Source organism: Typopeltis vanoorti, chromosome 11, assembly GCF_054136105.1.
Source record: "Typopeltis vanoorti isolate ZY-2024b chromosome 11, IOZ_Tvanoo_1.0, whole genome shotgun sequence".
NCBI classification, from domain to species: Eukaryota; Metazoa; Arthropoda; class Arachnida; order Uropygi; family Thelyphonidae; genus Typopeltis; species Typopeltis vanoorti.
The window spans coordinates 48,987,416-49,008,123 of record NC_143559.1 but is presented as its reverse complement, the minus strand read 5'-3'; the positions used below and the strand labels follow the sequence as shown (position 1 = coordinate 49,008,123).

At 35.3% G+C, this 20,708-nt stretch overlaps 1 protein-coding gene across 2 annotated transcripts in view; it reads left to right on the top strand.

The window, feature by feature from the left end:
• The window catches only part of LOC150101562 (protein arginine methyltransferase NDUFAF7, mitochondrial), a 158,645-nt gene that overhangs the window by 126,755 nt on the left and 11,182 nt on the right, over positions 1 to 20,708 (top strand). Inside the window, exons 9-10 of one of the 2 annotated variants that reach the window (XM_090401051.1) lie at positions 11,335 to 11,402; positions 17,954 to 18,405. In XM_090401051.1, the coding sequence (XP_090257177.1) occupies positions 11,335 to 11,402; positions 17,954 to 18,115 (230 nt within the window). In that variant the 3' untranslated portion in view covers positions 18,116 to 18,405. Of the gene's footprint in view, positions 1 to 11,334; positions 11,403 to 17,953; positions 18,406 to 20,708 lie in introns of those variants that run through there. The other variant, XM_090401052.1, reaches the window with a different exon arrangement.

Here is a 20,708-nt window from a genome sequence, read left to right as displayed (position 1 = left end):
GGAGGACTTGAATAGATTGCATGAATGGGTAAGTAAGTGGAACTGTCAGTTCAATGTTGCAAATTGTAATGTTTTCAGATTTGGGAAACTTTAAAGGCAGTAGAGTATAAGAGAGATCTGGGAGTGGTGGTGGACAAGGATCTGAATTTCAGGGGCTACATTGTACAAGTTGTGAACTTGTCATATCAGATAATGACAATGATGCAGAGGACCCTGACAAAGAGATTATGATGCCACTCTATAAGGCAGTGATCAGGTCTCACATGGATTATTGTGCATGGATTTGGTCACCAGACTTTCATTATGACAAGGATATGATAGAAAGGATCCAGAGAAGATTCACAAAGATGGCCAGCGGTCTTTGAAATGTGGAGTAGAATGAGGACAGATTGAGAAAATGTAAATCAAAGTCTCATGATAGGAGGGGTGGTGGTGGTGGATATGAGTGAGACATATAAGTTAGTCAGGGGTTGTTATCAGGTTGATATGGAAGAGATTTTTCATAGAATGGAGAAGGGGGTAGAACAAGAGGCTATCCCCAACCGTATAGGGAGGGGGGGGGGTAAGTAGGAGAAGGTTCTTTACACAAAGAGTGTAAAGAACCTTCTCAGGCAATGCATTTTGGTAAAGAATAATGATGAAATTAAACAAGTAGATCATTACATATACTTAGGACAACTGATATCAATGGAACAAAATATCATGGACAAAATTAAAAGGCACATGATGCTTGGGTGGAAAGCATTTGGAAAATTACATTCAATATTCAAAAGCCAACTACCATTATGCCTGAAGAGAAAAGTTTTTAACCAGTGTATTCTTCCTATACTGACATATGGCCGTGAAACATGTACACTGAATGCAAAGGAAATTCAAAAATTAAGAACAACACAATTTAGTATGGAAATAAGTATGCTTGGTATCACAAGATTGATTTAGTATGGAAAGAAGTATGCTTGGTATCACAAGATTGGACCACAAAAGGAATACATGGATGAGAAATCAAACCAAAGTCTCTGACATCATAGGAAGAGTGAAACATCTGAAGTGGCAATGGGCTGGGCATAATGCTCTAAGACAAGATCAACGATGGACAAAAGAAGTACTGAATTGGATTCCACGAGAGGGAAAAACGACCACAATGCTGACCTAAATCACGATGAATTGATGATATCATCAGATTTGCAGGAGTGACATGGAAAAGGAGAGCCATGGACAGGCAGTTTGGGAGTAATCTGGGAAACGCCTTCATCCAGCAGTGAATCGACAATGGCTGATAATGATACACACACACACACACACACACACACACACACACACACACACACACACAGCTATGTTATATTTCAAACAGTATACCAAAGTAACAGTTATTTGATCACCAAAGTAACAGTTATTCTACTGAGCTGACCTCTAGCAGGAAAAAACCCACATTATCTTATTTATAACATAGTCAGAGAACAGATTTATATTAATTCTTTTAATACGGCAATAGTGTGGTGGCTTGATTAATAATTTAACATAAGTATGTACTATATTATTATTATTAATATTATTATGATCCAGGCCTCCATGGAGTCAAAAGACTCATTATGGGAGGCCCCTCCTAGAAAACACAGTCTATCATACCACTCCTTGAACTCATTAATGGTTCATGCTCTCACCACTCTATCAGGCAATGCATTCCATGGTTCAACTACCCTCCATGCAAAGAAAGAACTCCTTATCTCCTTGCTGACAGTTTCCTTTTGCAACTTCCAGGGATGGCCTCAATAATAAGGCTAAGATTCTGGAGTACTATAGTTCTAATTATAATTTATAATGAACTCTTAGATCAAAAGGTTATGTGGTTAATCCCAAGAATATGTGCCCTCCATATTTTTGGGATTTTTAGACCATCATTATTGTTAATATTATGCTTGATGATTAGAATTTCATACGCCTCTTTAAATTTGCACTTATTTTGGTGTGATGTAATGAACAGGTGCCTTTCCATTCAGTTCTATGTAGGGTATTCAGGGCATTATCAGAAAGCTCTGTTAACAATTGAGGGGGGGGGGGATAATGGCACATTCATGGACTTGCTAACTTTTATATGGAAGCTTTGAGCAACATGCACGAGATTCTTTTACTTGGAAACACAAAGTCTGGATTTGGAATGTAAACAATGTTTTCATTATCTGGCCCTATGGCCATTGGACTTTAAACACCTACCTCAGCCACTTAAATATACAACACAAACATACAATTCACAATCGAGATCAAAAGTCAGAACACACTTCCATTTCTAGATACACTTGTCACATGTCTTCCTTTCAGCATACACATACTGACCAATATATACACATTTACTCTTACCACCACCACCCAACACAAAACCTAGGTGTCAAAACATATTAAAAAATAGGGCTTTAAATATTTGTTCCAATGAGCAAACACTTAATTAAAAATTATCAGCAATACTTTCCTAAAAAATGGCTACAGTAAAAATTCTCAACGAAATTTTTCAGAAGATTGTACTTCATAATAAACAAGATTACAATAAAACTGTAGACATTTCATAAGGAGATATCAGATAAAATAAACAGCATACTACACGAATACAACAGTATTGCCACCTTTAAACCTCCTGCAAAATTAAAGAAATTATTCAACACCTTCAAGGATCACCTTCCTCCCTTGGCCCACCCTGGAGTATACCGTATTCAGTGCACCTGCAACTTGCCTCACAATTCCTTCAGAAAAAAGGAACATTCTGTGAAAGTGTTGGTGGTGGGCGATAGATGGCATTGGTGTAGTTATTTTTTGCCGGCCTGGCTGGCCGAGTGGTTAGCATATCTGCTCTCCAGCCAAAAGGCTGTGGGTTCAAATCCCGCCGTTGGCATGGATGTTGGTGAGTGTCTGTGGAATACTAGTGGCGGAGTTGCAGTCAGTTGGTGGATTGAGTAGTGGAGACAGTTGTAGAGCAGGTACCCTCCCTCGATGAGTCCTTGGACACCCTGGAGGTGTCAAATAATAATGATAATAATAATAATAAATGATACGTTAAATTTAATAACTATGGAAAATCTGGTCATTCTTATCATGCCCTAAATAGAATTGACTGGAAAGGCACCTGTTCATTACATCATACCAAAATGTGGTATGAGCACAAATTTAAAGAGGCCTGTAAAATTCTAATCAACCAGTCTATCTTAACAAAAATTATGGTCTAAAAATCCCAAGAATATGGATGTCACTTATTCTACCCACATAAAGAGCAGGCCAGGATAATGACTCAGTTGTAAATAATTGATAAGGACAACAAAAGTGCAGTATGAGCAGAAATTAATAAATCCTGCCAAGAAAAACCCTTGTGAGTTTTTTCGATATGTGGCAATTAAAAAGAGAAATGATTATGATAAGATGATGTTAATGGATGAAAGCGGGAGATTGGTGACTATTGCAGAGGACATAGGTATTCATGGTGTTTCATCCTCAGTGTGAAATCAGAAGCTCAAGTGTAGAGAATGAAATGATAGCAGCCTTAATGGTGAGCGAGGAAGCTAGACATCAGTAAGGCAATAGGACTTAAGACACCACATGTCTTAAGGTTATGTTTCAGGGAGTTAGCATCAGCCTTGACTTACCTATTTAACCAGTCTGGTAACAGCACAGGTTCCAAAGTAGTGGAAGAAAAGCAAAACAGTGGCATTCTTTGTGCTTGTGAGCATGGGTTTGTTAAGGGGAGATCGTATTTTACAAACTTGCTTATGTACTGTAAAAAGGTGATAAATGTATTGAACAAGAGAGATGCATATATTGTGGTATACTTAAATTTTCGAGAGGATTTTGATAGATTGCCATACCACAAGTTGGTCACTAAACTGAAGCAGATGGGATTGGATGAGACTAGTGAGCTGGATAGGTGAATGGCTATCAGATAGGTATCAGCAAATTATGTATGGGGAGGGGGGAGCACTATCTCGAAAGAAGAAAGTCACTAGTGGTATGCTGCAGGTGTCAGTTTTGGGACCATTTTTATATAATTTGTATATTAAGGATATTGGGATAGATTTAACTGGTGATATACAACTGTTTGCAGATGATGTGAAACTGATGCAAGTGATGAGGAATCAAGCAGATGTTGTGGCCTTACAGGAGGGCTTGAATAGATTGTACAAATGAGCGACAGTATGGAACTGTCAATTCAATGTTGTAAAGAGTAAGGTTCTGAAATTTGGTAGGCAACAATGGGATGCAATGTATACACTAGGTGAGGAAATTTTGGAGGAAGTTGAGAAATAAGAGATCTCAAAGTGGTAGTGCAGAAGGATCTGAAGTTCATAGGTAACATTGCTTGTGAAACATCACATAGGTTTCAAAGGTTGTGAAACATCACATCAGATTATGGCAGTGGTGTGGTGGAAGACCTTAACTTTTAGAAATAAAGAGATTCTGTATGGATTATGTGCACAGATTTGGTCCTCTGATTTTCATGGTAATGAGGACATGTTGGAAAGGGTCAAGAGAAAACTGACTAAGGTTGTAACTGGTTTTAGGGATGTTGAATATGAGGATGGATTGAGGGAATGCAGTTTGCAAAGATTTGTGAATGGGAGTAAAGAGTTATTACCTGGTTAATGTGGAAAATTTTTTTTGTAGAATGGAAGAAGGGGTAGAATAAATGGATATATTTGGAAGCTGTATAAGGATGGTGTGAGGAGGAACATAAGGAGTAGGTTCTTTGAATGGAGAGTGGTTGCTGAGTGGAATGCAGGTGCATTGAATAAGTTTAAAATATGGTTTGATGGGCTTGTGTGTAACATTGTTTGCCTCCTACAAAGTCTTTTGACTCTATGGAGGTCTGGCGTTAATAATAAAAATAATAATAATTTGTTATAAGAGTTCATTATGAATTATAATTAGGACTGTAGTACTCTAGTTTCTTTACCTTAATATAACAAACACTTACATTAAATTATTGATTAGGCCACTACTATTGCTGTTAAAAAGTATTAGTATGAATTTGTTCTCTGATCATGTTATAAATAGGATATAGCTTTAATGTAGTTTTTTTTTCCCACTAGAGGTCAGACTAGTAGAATAACAGTTGATCAAATCACTTTGCATACTACACTTTGAAATGTAATGCAGCTTGTCTCTGTATTTATATATGTGTATACTCCAGATGATGATCTTAAAACATCCAAAAATTAAAGTAACTTATTTTAAATTAAGGGGATATTAAATCCCACATTATTTCAAAACCGAATAAGAAACTCAAAGATTGGAATCAAAGAGTTTCATGCTGAATATAGTAAACTATAAAAGTATCGGTGACTACTAGCGTAAGCTAAAGCACATAGTACATAGTACAAACCAAGGAAACTCATATCAAAGGTGGGTAAAGCTCTGGTCACTATTCTTAGTATTTCCGATAATGTAAAACACATCTCCTAGGAGATGTATGATGTTATACATTATGGTGGGAGGTCACTACCCTGACCGGTTTCGACCTTTATTGAGGTCTCATCAGTGAGTAGCTAGACCAAATCAATACCAAGGGTATAGTGAAAAGAACTTATATACTTTGCTATACGAGGTGTCAAAAAAGGTGCCCCCATTAAATTACTTAAATATAAAGAGCCAATAGGCTTCATTGGCTTTTTATATTTGATGAAGACCAAGGCAGAAGCAATGGAGAGGTCATCTTTACCTATAGGAGTAGCCAAAAGGTGTGCCATCTTATTATTAAATTACTCTGGATTTAGAGAAAGATGTTGAAAGTTTATTTTTCACTTGGTTAGACTATAATAAATTTAGTTTTATCCTTATCCAAGTGTGAGCAAACAAAGTTTGCGCCTGAAAATATTTTCAGGACTGAGGTAAGTTAGTGCAACACCAGGCAACTTGAAGCAAAGGTGGACCAAGCTAACATCCCTCCTATCTCAGTATCTTTCATAATGCAAAACACATCTCCTTGTTAAACACCTTAACTGACCTGTGGTTATCCATATGTGTAACATATTCATCCTAATTAATCTATTGATTTTAATGATATTATTATTATTATTACCTGACACCTCCAGGGAGTACAAAGACTCGTCGAGGGAGGGCATCTGCTCTACAACTGACTCCACCACTCATTCCACCAACAAACAGCAACTACACCAAAGGCGTCTACCGCCCATTACCACCACTAGTATTTTCACAGACAATCACAAACATCCATGTCCACGGCGGGATTCGAGCCCACAGCTTTTTGGCTGGAGAGTGAATATGCTAACCACTTGGCCAGCCAGACCGGCAATGATGATAATATATAGCTTATTAAATAATCTGTAGTTCATGGTTATATCTTTTTCCTCCACATGCACTAGCTTCCTATACAATTCCAAAAATGCATCTGAGAACCTTTCTTTAAATAACTTAGTGATCTTTCATCTGTATTTTGATAATACCCATGTTTCAGAGTTATATGTTGATACTGGCACTTACAAGTATTTTATATGTCATCATTTTTTTTTCCCTTGAGATCAAATGTGACTTAATGGAAACATCTGTTGGCAAAAGGAATATGTTTCAGGATCTCTACACTTTTTTTAAACTTAACTTCTGACCCCAAGTATGTATAATTTCAAATTTATAGGTACTGATTTCTATTTGGAAAAGACCACCAGCATAAACATTCCTAGTTGCATCTTTTTCTGCTGCCTTTTTCAAGACTGATAAAGGTTTCTTTCGTGCCTTTTTTGTGTCCTTCTTATAATATCAATATCATGAGTGCATGCCAGATAATAGATAGCTTGTAATAGATAGCTGTTTCCCCCCCCCCTTGTGTTAATACCAGTATCTCTAATTACCTTTTCAAGTTATTTTATAATAAACAATAAGCAAGCTAGGAATCTCCTTATTGGACACCATTTTTTTTTATTATTTGTTTTTTGGACCAGGCTAATTGATTACATTTTTCAGGTATTTTGGCATACATTGAAAATTTGGTCACTTTGTTAACATTAATAGTCATCAGTGCGATTCTCTTTATAAGAGGAAGTTCTCTTGAAAATTTTTGGAAAAAATTAATAGGTAGTATAAAATAGACGGATTCTCCTATAATTAGAACACATCATTACATCACCTTTTTATTTTATTATTTTTTTATGGATCTTCTTCTTCTTCTGCAGCTTTTCCCACTTAAGTAGGGTCACTGTTTGTAGTGAGTTTCCTCCACAACCTCCTGTCTTAGGCTGTAGCCACATCCAAGTGCTTCATCCTCAAGTCCTCCTCCACCATCTCTTCTTTGGCCGCCCGCTCTTCCTCCTCCCCTGCACATCCACCTGCATGACCTTTCTTTCCACATACTCTTCCTCCCTCCTCATCACATGACCAAACCATCTCAACCTTGCCTCCTGTATCTTTGCTCCTAAGTTTGTAACTTTCACCGTTCCCCTTACATAGTCATTTCTCAGATGATCCTTTCTGGTCACACCGCACACCCATCTAAGCATTCTCATCTCCACTATCTCCATCCTGCTGATATTATTTTTCCTCAGGGCCACAGTTTCCATAGCATCTGTCATAGCTGGTCTCACTACTGTCTTGTAGATTTTGCCTTTTAGATTGATCAGCACCCTCTTATCGCATAGCACTCCAGTTCCTCCATCCTGCTTGTATCCTGCATCCCACTTTCTTCTCAGCTTCACTATCCTCTTTCATTGTTAAACCTAAGTATCTAAAGTCACTGACCTTTCTGATGTCATTTCCTTCCAGCTCCAGATCTGTCTGCTGGCTGCCATCCACTTTGCAACACATATACTCTGTCTTACTTCTGCTCAGTCTCCTACCTCTCTCTTCCAGTACTTTCCTCCAGTTTTCCAGTTTAACCGCCACTTCTTCTCTTGATTCTGCACACAGCACAATGTCATCTGCATACAACATAGTCCAAGGCATGTCTTCTCTCACCTCCTCCGTCACCACCTCCATCATAATATTAAACAGGAATGGACTTAATGTTGACCCTTGATGCAAGCCAACTGTCACTGGAAAGCTTTCTGTCTCTCCCAGGCAGGTTTGAACTCTTGTCTTCACATTTCTGTACATCTCCTGCACCAGCCTGACATATTTCTCCGGCCTTCTTCTCCCTCAGACACCTCCAGACCTCTTGCTTTGGCATTTTATCATATGCTTTCTCCAGATCAATAAATACCAGATGTAGCTCATGTTATATCTGGGTTATATACATCTGGGTTATATAACATCTGGGTTATATATAATATATAGCTTATTAAATAATCTGTGGTTCATGGTTATATCTTTTTCTCCACACATGCACTAGCTTCCTGTACAATTCTAAAAATGCATCTGAGAACCTTTTTTTCAAATAACCTAGTGATCTTTCATCTGTATTTTGATAATACCCATGTTTTAGAGTCATATGTTGATATGACTCTGATATTCCATTCTTTTGGAATTGTTTCATTAATCCGGATCATGCAATAAGTTGGTACAGTTGTTTGCAATAGTCTGTACCAACATTTTTTTTATTAATTCTGCTTGTATCAGATCTATTCCAGCAGTCGTTTTGCTTTTACAGAAGCAGAGAAATCAGTTACTATTTTTGAGAGAAAAATCAGCATCTATTTTGTTACAATGAATAACTGGATTATATAATCCTGTTTTTCCTTGCAACTGAGCTACTGATCTGTCAGAGGAGACATTTCAAGAATATGGGATGTAGAAACACCAGCATATCACAGAGGATCCAATAAGGGATTAAATTGATAGCAGTAATTTCATAGAAAGTATTGAATTCCACCCGTTTGGTTAGCAAACAGCAAGAATGTCATTTACATAGCAGTACCAAACCTGAAAATTGGTGCTGCTTAACAAAATAAATAGCAAAATTAACCAAGATCAGAGATACTTGGAATACTTTACTTGAATAATATTCATCCACTCAGACCTTATTACCAGAATAAATTATGCAGACAAGTAGAGGGAACTCTGATCTTATCCACTTTTGCTAATTATTTTAAAGAGGATTTTGAGAAACAGCTTCTAGACATTGTTTGGCCTATCCCATTTAGTGGTTTGGTATTACTACACCTCTGCTACTTGCCAACATCTTGAATTTTGCAGAAAGAGGAATTAGATACATTTCTATGCAAAAACTATCAATATTTATTCTCATATGTAGTTCACGTTTGAAGTGGAAATGAATAAATGTGTGCCATTCTTAGATGTCTCACCATCAAGACAGAATAATATCAACACTTTACTGCAGTTTTCTGTCTGTTGAAAAAAAAAATGACTATAGTTGTCACTATATTTATTATTCTCTGAGCTCTCTTTCAAAGAGTAGCAGGCAGGTACCATTACATAAATCTGTATTCATCAGTAATAGATACCAGAGCAATGTTAAAAATGATAAATAAATATCTATCTTACATACCATCTGAAAAATTATCACGATTTCCAGGATTTCTAAGTGTATAGTTAGAATTTTAAGAAAACTCAGTCTCAAATGTGATTATTTCCCTCTCTGTATGCTTTTGTCTTTTTTTACACCAGTCAGTGATAAACTTAATGCAGTGCATGTGATGACTTGCTTGCTGGACATATTCAACACACTGTTATTAATAAATTAGAGAATGGAGCTAGCACCTAGCATGTATTAAAAAAAAGGAACAAAAAAATCACAAAAAATATTAAGAATGCAATAAAACTTATAAAAAATAAGAAAAGTATACCCAAAACACCAAAATAACATCAAAATTTTATCAGCAAAAACTCTTCTACATTCATTTTACCAATCCAATACCAGCATCTGTACAAACATTAACAATGTACACTATCACTCAGAGCAGTGCTTCCCAAAGTGTGGTAGATGTATCCCCAAGGTATGCAAAGGTTTTTAGGGATATGATGCTCTTTTTTCTAAAAATTTTAATTGCCTTTTTTTTTACCTCTATATTTTTTCATCAAATTGTCACACTTAAGTGCAGATATACTGTATAATTAATTTTTCGATAACTAAAAACACTTAAAAGAGGCTTTAAATTAAATGTATCTCCTGGCATGTATTGACTGACCTCTATTATGGCTCTTGGTTGATAAAACAATTGCATTCCAACCACATGGTTCGAACTGTTTGCATTAAGAGTTTAATTCAAAGAGTTCAAACCACACAATCAGAACACTCTCCTAATTTTCACATCAATGTTGCAATTTAAGATTCATATCTTAAGTTGCAGTATTCCTTAGCAATTGTTTCACCACCCATACATGCATCTATATGTTTTTAATCAAGTTTGTGTCACAAGATGTCTTCTTGGCATAGAGCTGAAAATAACAAATACAGAACTGGATTTCACCAAATGAACTTCTCTCCAACAGAAACAATTTCATTCGTCTCATTAAATTTTATTATTGAATATATAAATTTCATAATTTTTGGTTCTACTTCTTCTGTAATTCTGTATATATATTGGATTCATAATTATAACTAAAAATCCATTTAATAATTTAAAAAAAGTTCCACATGTTTGTAATATATAATGCAAATCTTAAAAAAGCTTAAATTATTCATGTTTGAATGGAATATTATAACTTCTCTCAAATTTCATTCCCTGCGAGAGGATACGCCAGTGTTACTAAAATTTTAAAAAAGTTTACATGAGTATTGATAGTACTCACATACCCCAGTGTTGATCTAAGATAGTCACATAAAACAGAATCAGAATTGCAGGAATGAAATCCAGAGGAAAACCGACATGTGAATGAATTAATACATTTTAGCAAATATAAAATTGCATACCTAACAGATAATGGAATAATGTAGAGGAAAACTGTTGATGCAAAATTAGTAATAATATAGTCATTTTGTTGCATCGTAACAGCATCTTGTACACCTTTTGAGAGATTGTAACAGAGAGTAATGGTGAAATTTTTTAAATTTCTTCATGCATTAATAACTTTGCAAGGTTACTTTTCATATCTGTGATCATTTACTCATACCTTTTGTAGCTATTTTTAAATAGTATTTTTCAACTTTTTTTAATGAAAACTTAATTTTAAATTTATGTTTTAGTATTCTTAAAATGCAAAGATTGGAAATAATAATTAATGAATCTGGCATGCTTAATTAGAAATTTGGTATATTTATGCCAAATAATGATAAATAATAATGAATTGCCATGGAATGACTTAAAGTTCATTCTGTGTTTATCATATTCTGAATGAATAATTTTGCTCAGAGTGCAAATGCCTAAATATTTTAATCATCTTAGTTTTTAATTTAATCTACTTTAATATGCTAATATATTCTAATAGACAAGATGAATTTAATTTTAGTTTTGACTTTTGGTCCTATTGAACAGAGAACATTTTTAAAGAACATGGCTATTGACTTAAGATTGGAGGTAAGGCTGTATTTTAAATGTTAGATGCCATAATTATGATATGATAATTAGTATGCATTAATTAAAAAATGTGCTTATAGTATGTGTATTTGAAATATTGTTGAGCTCACTAACAGATTGGATAGTATAAAGTTCTGTGCATTCAAATCCCTGTATTGCATGATTGTTTGTGAAAGTCTTTAGTTGGCAGGAGACTACTCTAATTTTAGAGGTTAGAAGTTACTTTACAAAGCTCCATGACATAGTCTGTACAGCTGGGTTCCAAGATTGTTATTAGTTTTATGAAAGAGAGTTCAGTAGTATCACTGGAGCAAAGATAATTTTTTGGAATATTTTCGAAGAATTATATGCATTTCCACTGAAAATGTATTTAATTAATGATATTGAGACTGAATACATATTAATTATTGAGGTTATTAGTAGGTTTTGTAGAGAATTTTGCATGTAACAGCTAAAAAAGGCAGTAAGAACAACTAGACAACTGCACAAAAATCAAGTGTGTTAAGTGATGTGGATTTTACTAAGATGGTTCATTGTTGGGAGTGTAATATGTATGCCTGGACATATGTGACAAATGTATTTATTGAAAGATTAAACAAAAGAAATGATAGAGTAAAGGTCTGTGGTGATTTGAATGAAAGTCATAAGCAGGAAGTGAAGAATACTGGATGAAATGCAGTAATGGGTGTAAAACTGAGAATGAAATCCAGAAGAGTGAGCATGAGCATATGAGTGTGGAGAATGTGATAGTGAAAATGGAAATTATTTGAAAAGGAAAAGAAAGCATAAATGTGGAAGCAGGAGTGATCCTGACTAATGGTGCAAGAGCTGGCACAATTGTGAAAATGGAAAAAAGCTTGACTGACTATGCAATAGTGAGAACAATTGCTGGACTGCAAGAATTGAAGAATGAAATGATTAAAATGAGAAATGAGATGAGGCATATACAAAATGAAATTAAACATATGGTATAAATGAACAGAAGAGTGCAAAAGAATGAAATGAAAGATAGTGAAGAAAAAGAAGTATCAAATGACTCAAGAGTAGCACTATACAGATATTCTGTTATAAAAGATGTAGTGAATGACAGAGTGCACAAAGTCTGCTTTCCAGGAGAGAGGATGAACAGGGTGATTGAGGCACTGGATACAAGAAATAAGCTTCTGAGGGAATTAGGGTTATAGTTGGAACAAATGATTTGGTTGGACAGAGGGAGAATGCAAGGATGAATATCAGGAGATTGTTGAATAGATAATGGTGTGGTAGGAAGAGTAGTTTGTATGTCCCAGGTAGGACAATGATGAGTTGTAGTGGAAAGCAAAGATCTTGAATTGAATGTTAGCAGAAATATGTGAAGACAAAGGAGTGCAGTTTGTGCATGTGTGAGATGAGTTTAAGGGATGAATAGAACTCTGTAAGAATGATGAACTGCATCTCAGTGGGTTTGGAGTGAGTCACCTGGAAAGAAGTGTAATCAGTGATGTGAACAAAGTATCAGTGGAAGTCAGAGATTATGCAAATGAGCCAAAGAGTGGACTAGGTGAGACAATAAATTACAGATGCCAAGAGATTATATTCTTGGTTTCATCCTTTATCCAAGTGTAAGCAAACAAAGTTTGTACATGAAGTAACTTCATGACTGGGCTACTTGTATATAGATGCTAATGACTTCACATGAATTGCCTTAGTATCCCATAATGCAATGCACATATTCTTACAGACATGTATAATGCTATGCATTATGGTCACTATCCAGCCTGGCTGTGACCTTTATTGAGGTCTCATCAATGGGAGCCAGACCCAGAAGTTATACTAAGGTCGAAGTAATTCAAAGTTATGTTTCCATATACAAGTAGTCAAAAGATATCACACCTTATTACTAAAATACTCTGGATTAGAGGTAGATGCTGAAAGCTTTTCCACTTGATTATACTATAAATTAAAGATGCCAAGAAGTTTTATTCTTGGTTTCATCCTTTATCCAAGTGTAAGCAAACCAAGTTTGAATGTGAAGTAACCTCATGACTGGGCTACTTGTATATACACGCTAATGAATTCATATCAATTGCACTTTCTGACAATGAGAATGTCAGAACAGGAATGCAAGTTGAACATGGAAACAAGGTGGGCCAGAGATGTCAGGGGAGACAATCTAAGGAAATGGGATTCTGAAAGCAGTAATGATGCATTTATGGAGATGGTCGGCATAGGAGTGGAATGGCCTGGAATATATGGGAAGTACTTGAGTCTGGGGGGGGGGGGTATGTGGAACAAAGGTAGAGGTAAACAGGCAACAACAAGTATGGAGAAGTCATAGATGAAAGGTGGCATGGGTAGGACTGGTTATAGACCAAGAAATGAATTACTTTAGGAATATCAGGAGTATCCAGAGTAAGGGAGATGAAATTTTTACATTGATTGAGCTTATTTGCCTGAAAATAGTTGGAATAAGTGAAACATGGTTGGATGAGTATTTTGATGGGAATAGAAATTGAAGAATATGATGTTTTCCTTGAATATAGGAAGAGCAAGAAGGGGTAGGGGGGGGGTGCTGCTGATGGTTACAGGAATTATGTTCACACAAGGTTGAAATACAAGGAATAAAAAAAAAAAAAAGTAGCAGTGATTTTGAAGCAGTATGATGCAGATTGATATAATGAGATATTTGGTTTGATGCTGCTACAGTCCGAGGAATGTTTAGGATAGAGATAAAGAAGGGTATAGGCAACTTTGCTTAGTGAGCAAGCAAAGGGTGATCATTATGGGTGATTTCAATTGTGGCAATATTGATTGAAATGAAGAAATAGCTTCAAGGAATAAGGAGAATGAATTTCTTGAGTTCTGAAAGGACAACAATCTTAGGCAGTATGACACGGAGGATACATGATGGTGAAGTCTTAGATCTGATTATATCATCAGAAGATGTGATTGTGAATTGAGAGCTTGTCTTTCTGCTAGTTGGTGAGAGTGACCATGAAGTGATCGCCTGGGTTGCAGTTGTAATATGAAAACTATAAAGGCCTATGTGTGGAACTACAAGACTGTTGATTATGGAATGTTAAGTAGACAACTGGGAGCTATAGCATGGAAAGATAAGTTGAGTGGGTAGTATATAGACTCTGCATGAGCATTGGTCAAGAGCTCAGCAGCATCTTCTGAGTATCTTCCAAAGGTGAAAAGGCTAATAAGGCAGGAGACAAATGGATGAATAAAGAAATTGAGTGTGAAATCTGGAAGAAGAAGAAGAAGGCACTGTGGAGGCAACACTAGATGAATGTTGGTAATAATCAGTTGTATGAAGAGTACAAAAAGCAAGCTTGGAAGGTGACTCAATTGGTAAAGACAGCAAAAGTGCAGTATGAGAAGACATTGGTTAGAGGTGAGAGGATTTTATTGGATTAATCCAGATTATAAAAAGAGCAGAAGGCGAGAGGGGAAAAACCAGAGGCCATACCTAGAACTTATGTAAGAGTGTGAGGAATGGATTTTTTACATGGAGAATTTTCAGTGAATGGAGGAACTCATTACCAGAATGTGTTATTAATGCAAGGAGTATTAAAGATTTTAAGATTTGTTATGATAAATGTGTTGTCAGTTTAATGAACCTCCCACAATGAGTCTGCCAAATCCATGGAGGTTGCAGTAATTTTTTTTATTTATTTTTTATTTTTTGATTATTTATTTTTAATTACTAATAATTTTTATTATTAAAATTATGATTATATATTATGCGTTTACAATATGTATTGTTCTGGTTTTTGAAAATGAAATTCATATAATTTTTTTTTTTTTTTTTGTATGCTGTAGTTGGTAATTTATAGTTGCAGTTGAATAAGATTACATTTTTACAGTATTTATACAATAACAATAAATTATATACAGGATGTTTCAAAAAGAATGACCCACTCAATGTGCCCTCCACCTGCTGCACGGACAACATCGGACAACAATTTTCAAATCGGGACATTCTTTTCAAAACAACCTGTATATTTACATTTTTTTTTGTTTTTGCTTTAATGTATTAAGTGCTGTAACCACAGCACTTAAATGTTGGGTTTATTCTTCTTCTTCTTGATGTTGAGTTGGAGTTTCTTCCGGTGGCCAGCTTTTCATTGTTCGCTGTGGTTCCCTGACAAAAACAGTTTAGCCCCTGTTTAACCCAACGACATCCCTGCCATCATGTAATCTTGTCATGTTGTATCATTATATGTATTTATGGTTTAAGCCAATAGAGAGAATAAGTTTGGTTGGCTAACTCCCAGATTGTCAGCCGATCCTTGTTCGTTCAGTACCCAGAAGATACCTACTAACAGGACACACCACATGAAGGTGAGGTTGGACATTAGGTTAGAAGTCCTGGTCAGTTCTCCATATTCCTTAAATAGCTATGTGGAGTTCTCCTCCCAGTTATTTCGTTTTAACACTTAAGTGTCAAAAGAGACTTAAGTGTCTTTGGATAAGAATTTAGCAATAGGATCAGATGGGATATCAGCACATATGCTTAAGGAGCATTCAACTGAATAGTTAGGCCTTAATCTAGTTGTTTAATTTAAGTGTCAGTTTAAGAAAGATCCCTGAATGGAAAGAATGTATAATATCCCCTTGTACAAGGATCATGATTTCAAACTACTGATCTATCAGTATCTCTCTGGAGTCTATTTATGTGTTCGCTGGGCATCCACAGATGCCGTATGGGCACTCCGATGCTCATTGATGTGCCACACCAGGCCTCACCATGTAGTCCTGTTGTTTGCTTTTCTGGAGGCCTCAACTCTCTGAAGATTAGTCACTCCACACACACACACCATCTATCCATCTCATTGATGCTCTACCCTTTCCTCTTTTTCCAGGAACTTTACCTTTATTATTACTGTTCTGAGAAGTTCCCCTTCCATCCTTATATATACATATATATATATATATATATAAGGATGGAAGGATGTGTCCAAAATATTTTAACTTTCTTCTGTCAATATCCTTAAGGAGCCTTTAAATTCTACTGATCTTTTCTAACACCCATTCATTTGTACACCTTTCAGTATATGATATCCTCAACAGCAAGAAATCAAATTGCTCGTATTTTATAATAATGTCATGGCTGAGTTGGATAAAGGAAATGGACACACTCTGATACAGTTAGTCTTTGCTAAGCCATTTCATAGGATACCACATGAAGTGCCATTGCAGAGACTGGAGAATATGGGATTGGAATATAAACTATTGACTTGAATAAGTGAGTGAGTGAGGGATTGTTTTCAGAAAGTGGTATGTGGGAAATGGGGTGAATCTGCCAAATTTAAGGTGACAATTGGTGTTCCCCAGGGATCAGGCCTTGAACCCATTGTTGTTCAGTTTAAGATTATCAACTGATTGTTAATTATATTGGGAAGGACCTGACAGAAGATGTTGAATTGTTTGCAGATGATTCAAAAATGGGCAGGTCAATCATGGACTACTGATATGCAGCACTTACAGAATGATTTGAATAGGCTGCAAGTGTGGACAAAAGTTATAATGGTAGTCAGTTCAATGTTTATTAGTAAGTGTAAAGTTATGCACTTTGATGTAATAAGATATCTGACTGCATATTATGTTGGTGGTATTAGCTTGAAGAAACTGATGAGGCTATTGGAGTTCTGATTTGATCACTTAGCCAAAATTGCAAATAAAGCTTGAGGATATTTGCAATGTCGAAGCAGATGTTGATGTGTAAAGATAAGGAAGTTATTTTAACTCTTTAGAAAGTCTTGATATATCTGCACTTGGACTACTGTATTCAGATTTGGTCTCCTGGGTTCTGAGGGGGATGTAGAAGCTGTGGAGGGGGGGGGGGGCATAGAAGAGTTACAAAGATGATATTAGGATTAAGAGTGTAGATGATGGATTGAGAGTTTGTGAGCTGCAGACATTGGTTAACAGAAGAAAGAGGGGGGGGGGGAGGTGATGTGGTAGAGGCTTGTAAACTTCTGAAAAGCTTTCATAAGCTATCAGTTAATGGAATTTTTTGTTATATGGAAGATTGGGAGAAGACAAGGAGGAATCCATGGAAGTTAAGTTTGTGTGTGGCTAAAAAGGAGGTGAGAGCTAGATTTTTCATTTGCAGAGCTGTCAGTGAGTGAATAATTTGCCTGTTGAAGTGGTGAGTGCATTTTGTGAGAAAGAGTAAGAGAAAGCATGACAGCTGTTGTGGATTTAGTAGCCTTGAATTCCTGACTCCCTTGAGGTCTCTCTCTGATAATATTAAGAGATGTATTTCATGGGATGACTTGTGTGTATGAGGCAAATACTACACTGTTTTTATTTTCTGTTAATTCATTTTCAGCTTGGCATTTCCTAATTTATGTAGGCAGAAAACATAATGCTTTTCCAACATGAATATCCTTAGATTATAATTACTTTTTAATTAAATATAATTTGGTAGTTAAATTCCTGTATACAGTAAATAATGTTTTGAACTGTATGTTTAAAAAATATATATCTGGTGTGTATGGTGTAACTGTCTTTCATATATATATATATATATATTTTTTTTTTTTTTCCATTATGTACAGAAATTAATAAAACTGAATCCAGAAGCAGAAAAAGACCTACTCTCAAGTTATGAAATTTTAGTGAATATTGAGAAAATGGGCTCAAGATTCAAATTTTTAGCACTGGCTCCAGCCATTCTTGAAAAACTATTCGAAAAGAATCCACCTGCTGGCTTTTTGTGAATAAAGAAAAAGAATTTATAAAATAATAGTATAAGAAAGCCAAAGAAAATAAAATGTGAATAAAGAAAAAGAATTTATAAAATAATAGTATAAGAAAGCCAAAGAAAAATCTTAACTATTAACTTTCTGTGTTAGATTGTGAAAATCATCCATTTTGAGAAAAGTGAACAGAAGAAAAAGAAAAAAAAAAAAGAACTGACATCACTGATACCTCTGATTTTATGAATGCTGTAATTGTGATGACTTAATTACATCAGCTGAGATTCATTAGGAAAGAAGACCAGAAACAGTGAAAGTACAGACTTTCTATGATGAATCTTTTGACTCCATAGAGGTCTGCTGTGAATAATAATAATAATGTAATTAGTAATTACACTTCTTTTTATCACTGAAAATCTTTCAGTTTGTGAGCATAAACATAAATTTCAGTTATCATGAACATAAATATAAGTAAAAATCCTTTGGAAATGAAATAATTGTGAGCGTATATTAAATCTATAAAAATATACTGAACATCCTCCAACGTAGTAGTTTAAAAAAAGAAAAAAAAAATTAAAAAAAAAAGGGAGCATGTACAAAAAAAGAAAAGGGGAGAGCACATTTCCATGCCATCAAAAGAAGTTTTTCACTGATTTGTCCATAAAAATGGTAGATTGTTATATTATTTTGAAAAATAACTAAAGAATTGACCTAAATATTATATAGCTCCTCATACTACCCAGTTTATATTTTTGCTGTGTCATTCCTTCTTATATTTCAGATTGGTACCAATATAACAATAAGTTTCTATCATGTCTCCTCTTTTCTACTTCTCAACTAAACTTTGTAACTAACACATCGTCAAGTAATCTTCATAGGAAGCATTCCACAGCCCTCTCATCAGCTTGATCACCCATCTCTGAATCCTCTCTACCATCTTCTAATCCCCAAAAAACCCAGGTGACCAAATCTGTACACAGTAGTCAATATAAAACCAAATCATAGCCTTATAAAGAGGGATAATAACTTCCCCTATTACTTGTTAGCATGTTTTTCAACATCCAAGTAATCCTTCGGGCTAATTCAGCAACTTTTGCAATATGCCCTCTGAGCTTCAACTCTGTCTGCTATTATCTCTCAGTCCCTAGTCTCATCAATTTCATGGACAGTATGTAACCTTTTTAACCCAAAGTGCATAACTTTACATTTTGCAACATCAAATTGATAATCATTATCCTTTTCCCACAATCCCAATTTATTTAAATCATCCTGCAGGATATCTGTATCACCTTTATCAACTATTATCCTTCCTAGTTTTCCATCATCAGCAAAAAACTGAATACCTCCCTTCCTCCCTCTCTCTTAAATCTTTCCCTATATCATCATTCTCCTAGATTCCACTCTCTATCATGTACTACTTTCTGGTACCTGTCAGTCACCCCCCCCTCCCATCCATGCTACTGGCATTATATTCATTCCCATTTGCTCTAACTTTGGTAATAGTTTTTCCATGTGGTATTCTGTCAAATGCCTTTACAAATTTTCAGAGTATCACAGTGTAGCCTTTTGCTTTATCCAGTTCTGCAATCACTTTATTATAGTGAGTAAATTACTAAGACAGAACCTACCATTTACAGAGCCGTGCTGCCCAGTATAGGATATCTTATCCCTATCTATCCACCTTTAACCAACTTTGTCAATACTTAACAACCACTCCTGATGTATTAATTGGTGTGTAGCTTGCTACTTCTGTCTTGGAGCCACCTTTATTCTTATGCACTCCATTGGAACCTTGCCAGAACTGAGACTTAATTGAACAACTTCATCAGAGTCAATGCCATTCTGTTGCACATTCATGTAGTACACTGGCTGACATGCCATCCAGTCCCACTGTTATATTCACATTGATATTTTTCAATATGCTGAGCACTGCCTGTTCATCTACCTCAATTTTGATATGTGTCTATTACATCAGTAACTGCAAAATCTCCACCTGGATTATACACCTTTGCAAAATGATCACCCAGCAACTCGACAATTTCTTTTACCTCTGTCACCTTTCTACCATCACATTGATTAAAGTCATTTTTCCTCTTACTTGCTACATAACAAAAACTTTTGGATTTGCTTTGGCCTGCTTAGCTAATTTTCTCTCATATAATCTGCAAAATTCACGAATGTGCTTAACTTGAGCAACTAAAGCAATATTACCAAATCATGTGGTTTCTATCTGGAGTCTTATGAACTTCAAAGGAGACTAGAGTTACTACAAATACTACACTATCAATCATAAAAGAAAGAGTCTCATATAATCTGATTTAGCAACATAAGGGACAACTACTACATTACATAAGTGATACTCAAATAAAAAAAAAAACAGTCTGTACTGCTAATAATTTAGCAGTACAGACTGTTTAACAATAATTCATGCTTAACAATAAAATCCAACTTTAAAATGCTTCAATTAATTATGAAAAGGCAACTCCATAAATCCTATTTCCTGTTTGCATATTCAGACTATGAAATACACTCATTAGTTTTTGTGTGAAAGACAACTAAATTAAACTAAATCACAAATGTTACATTATAATGGATTATGACATAATTATGCAAA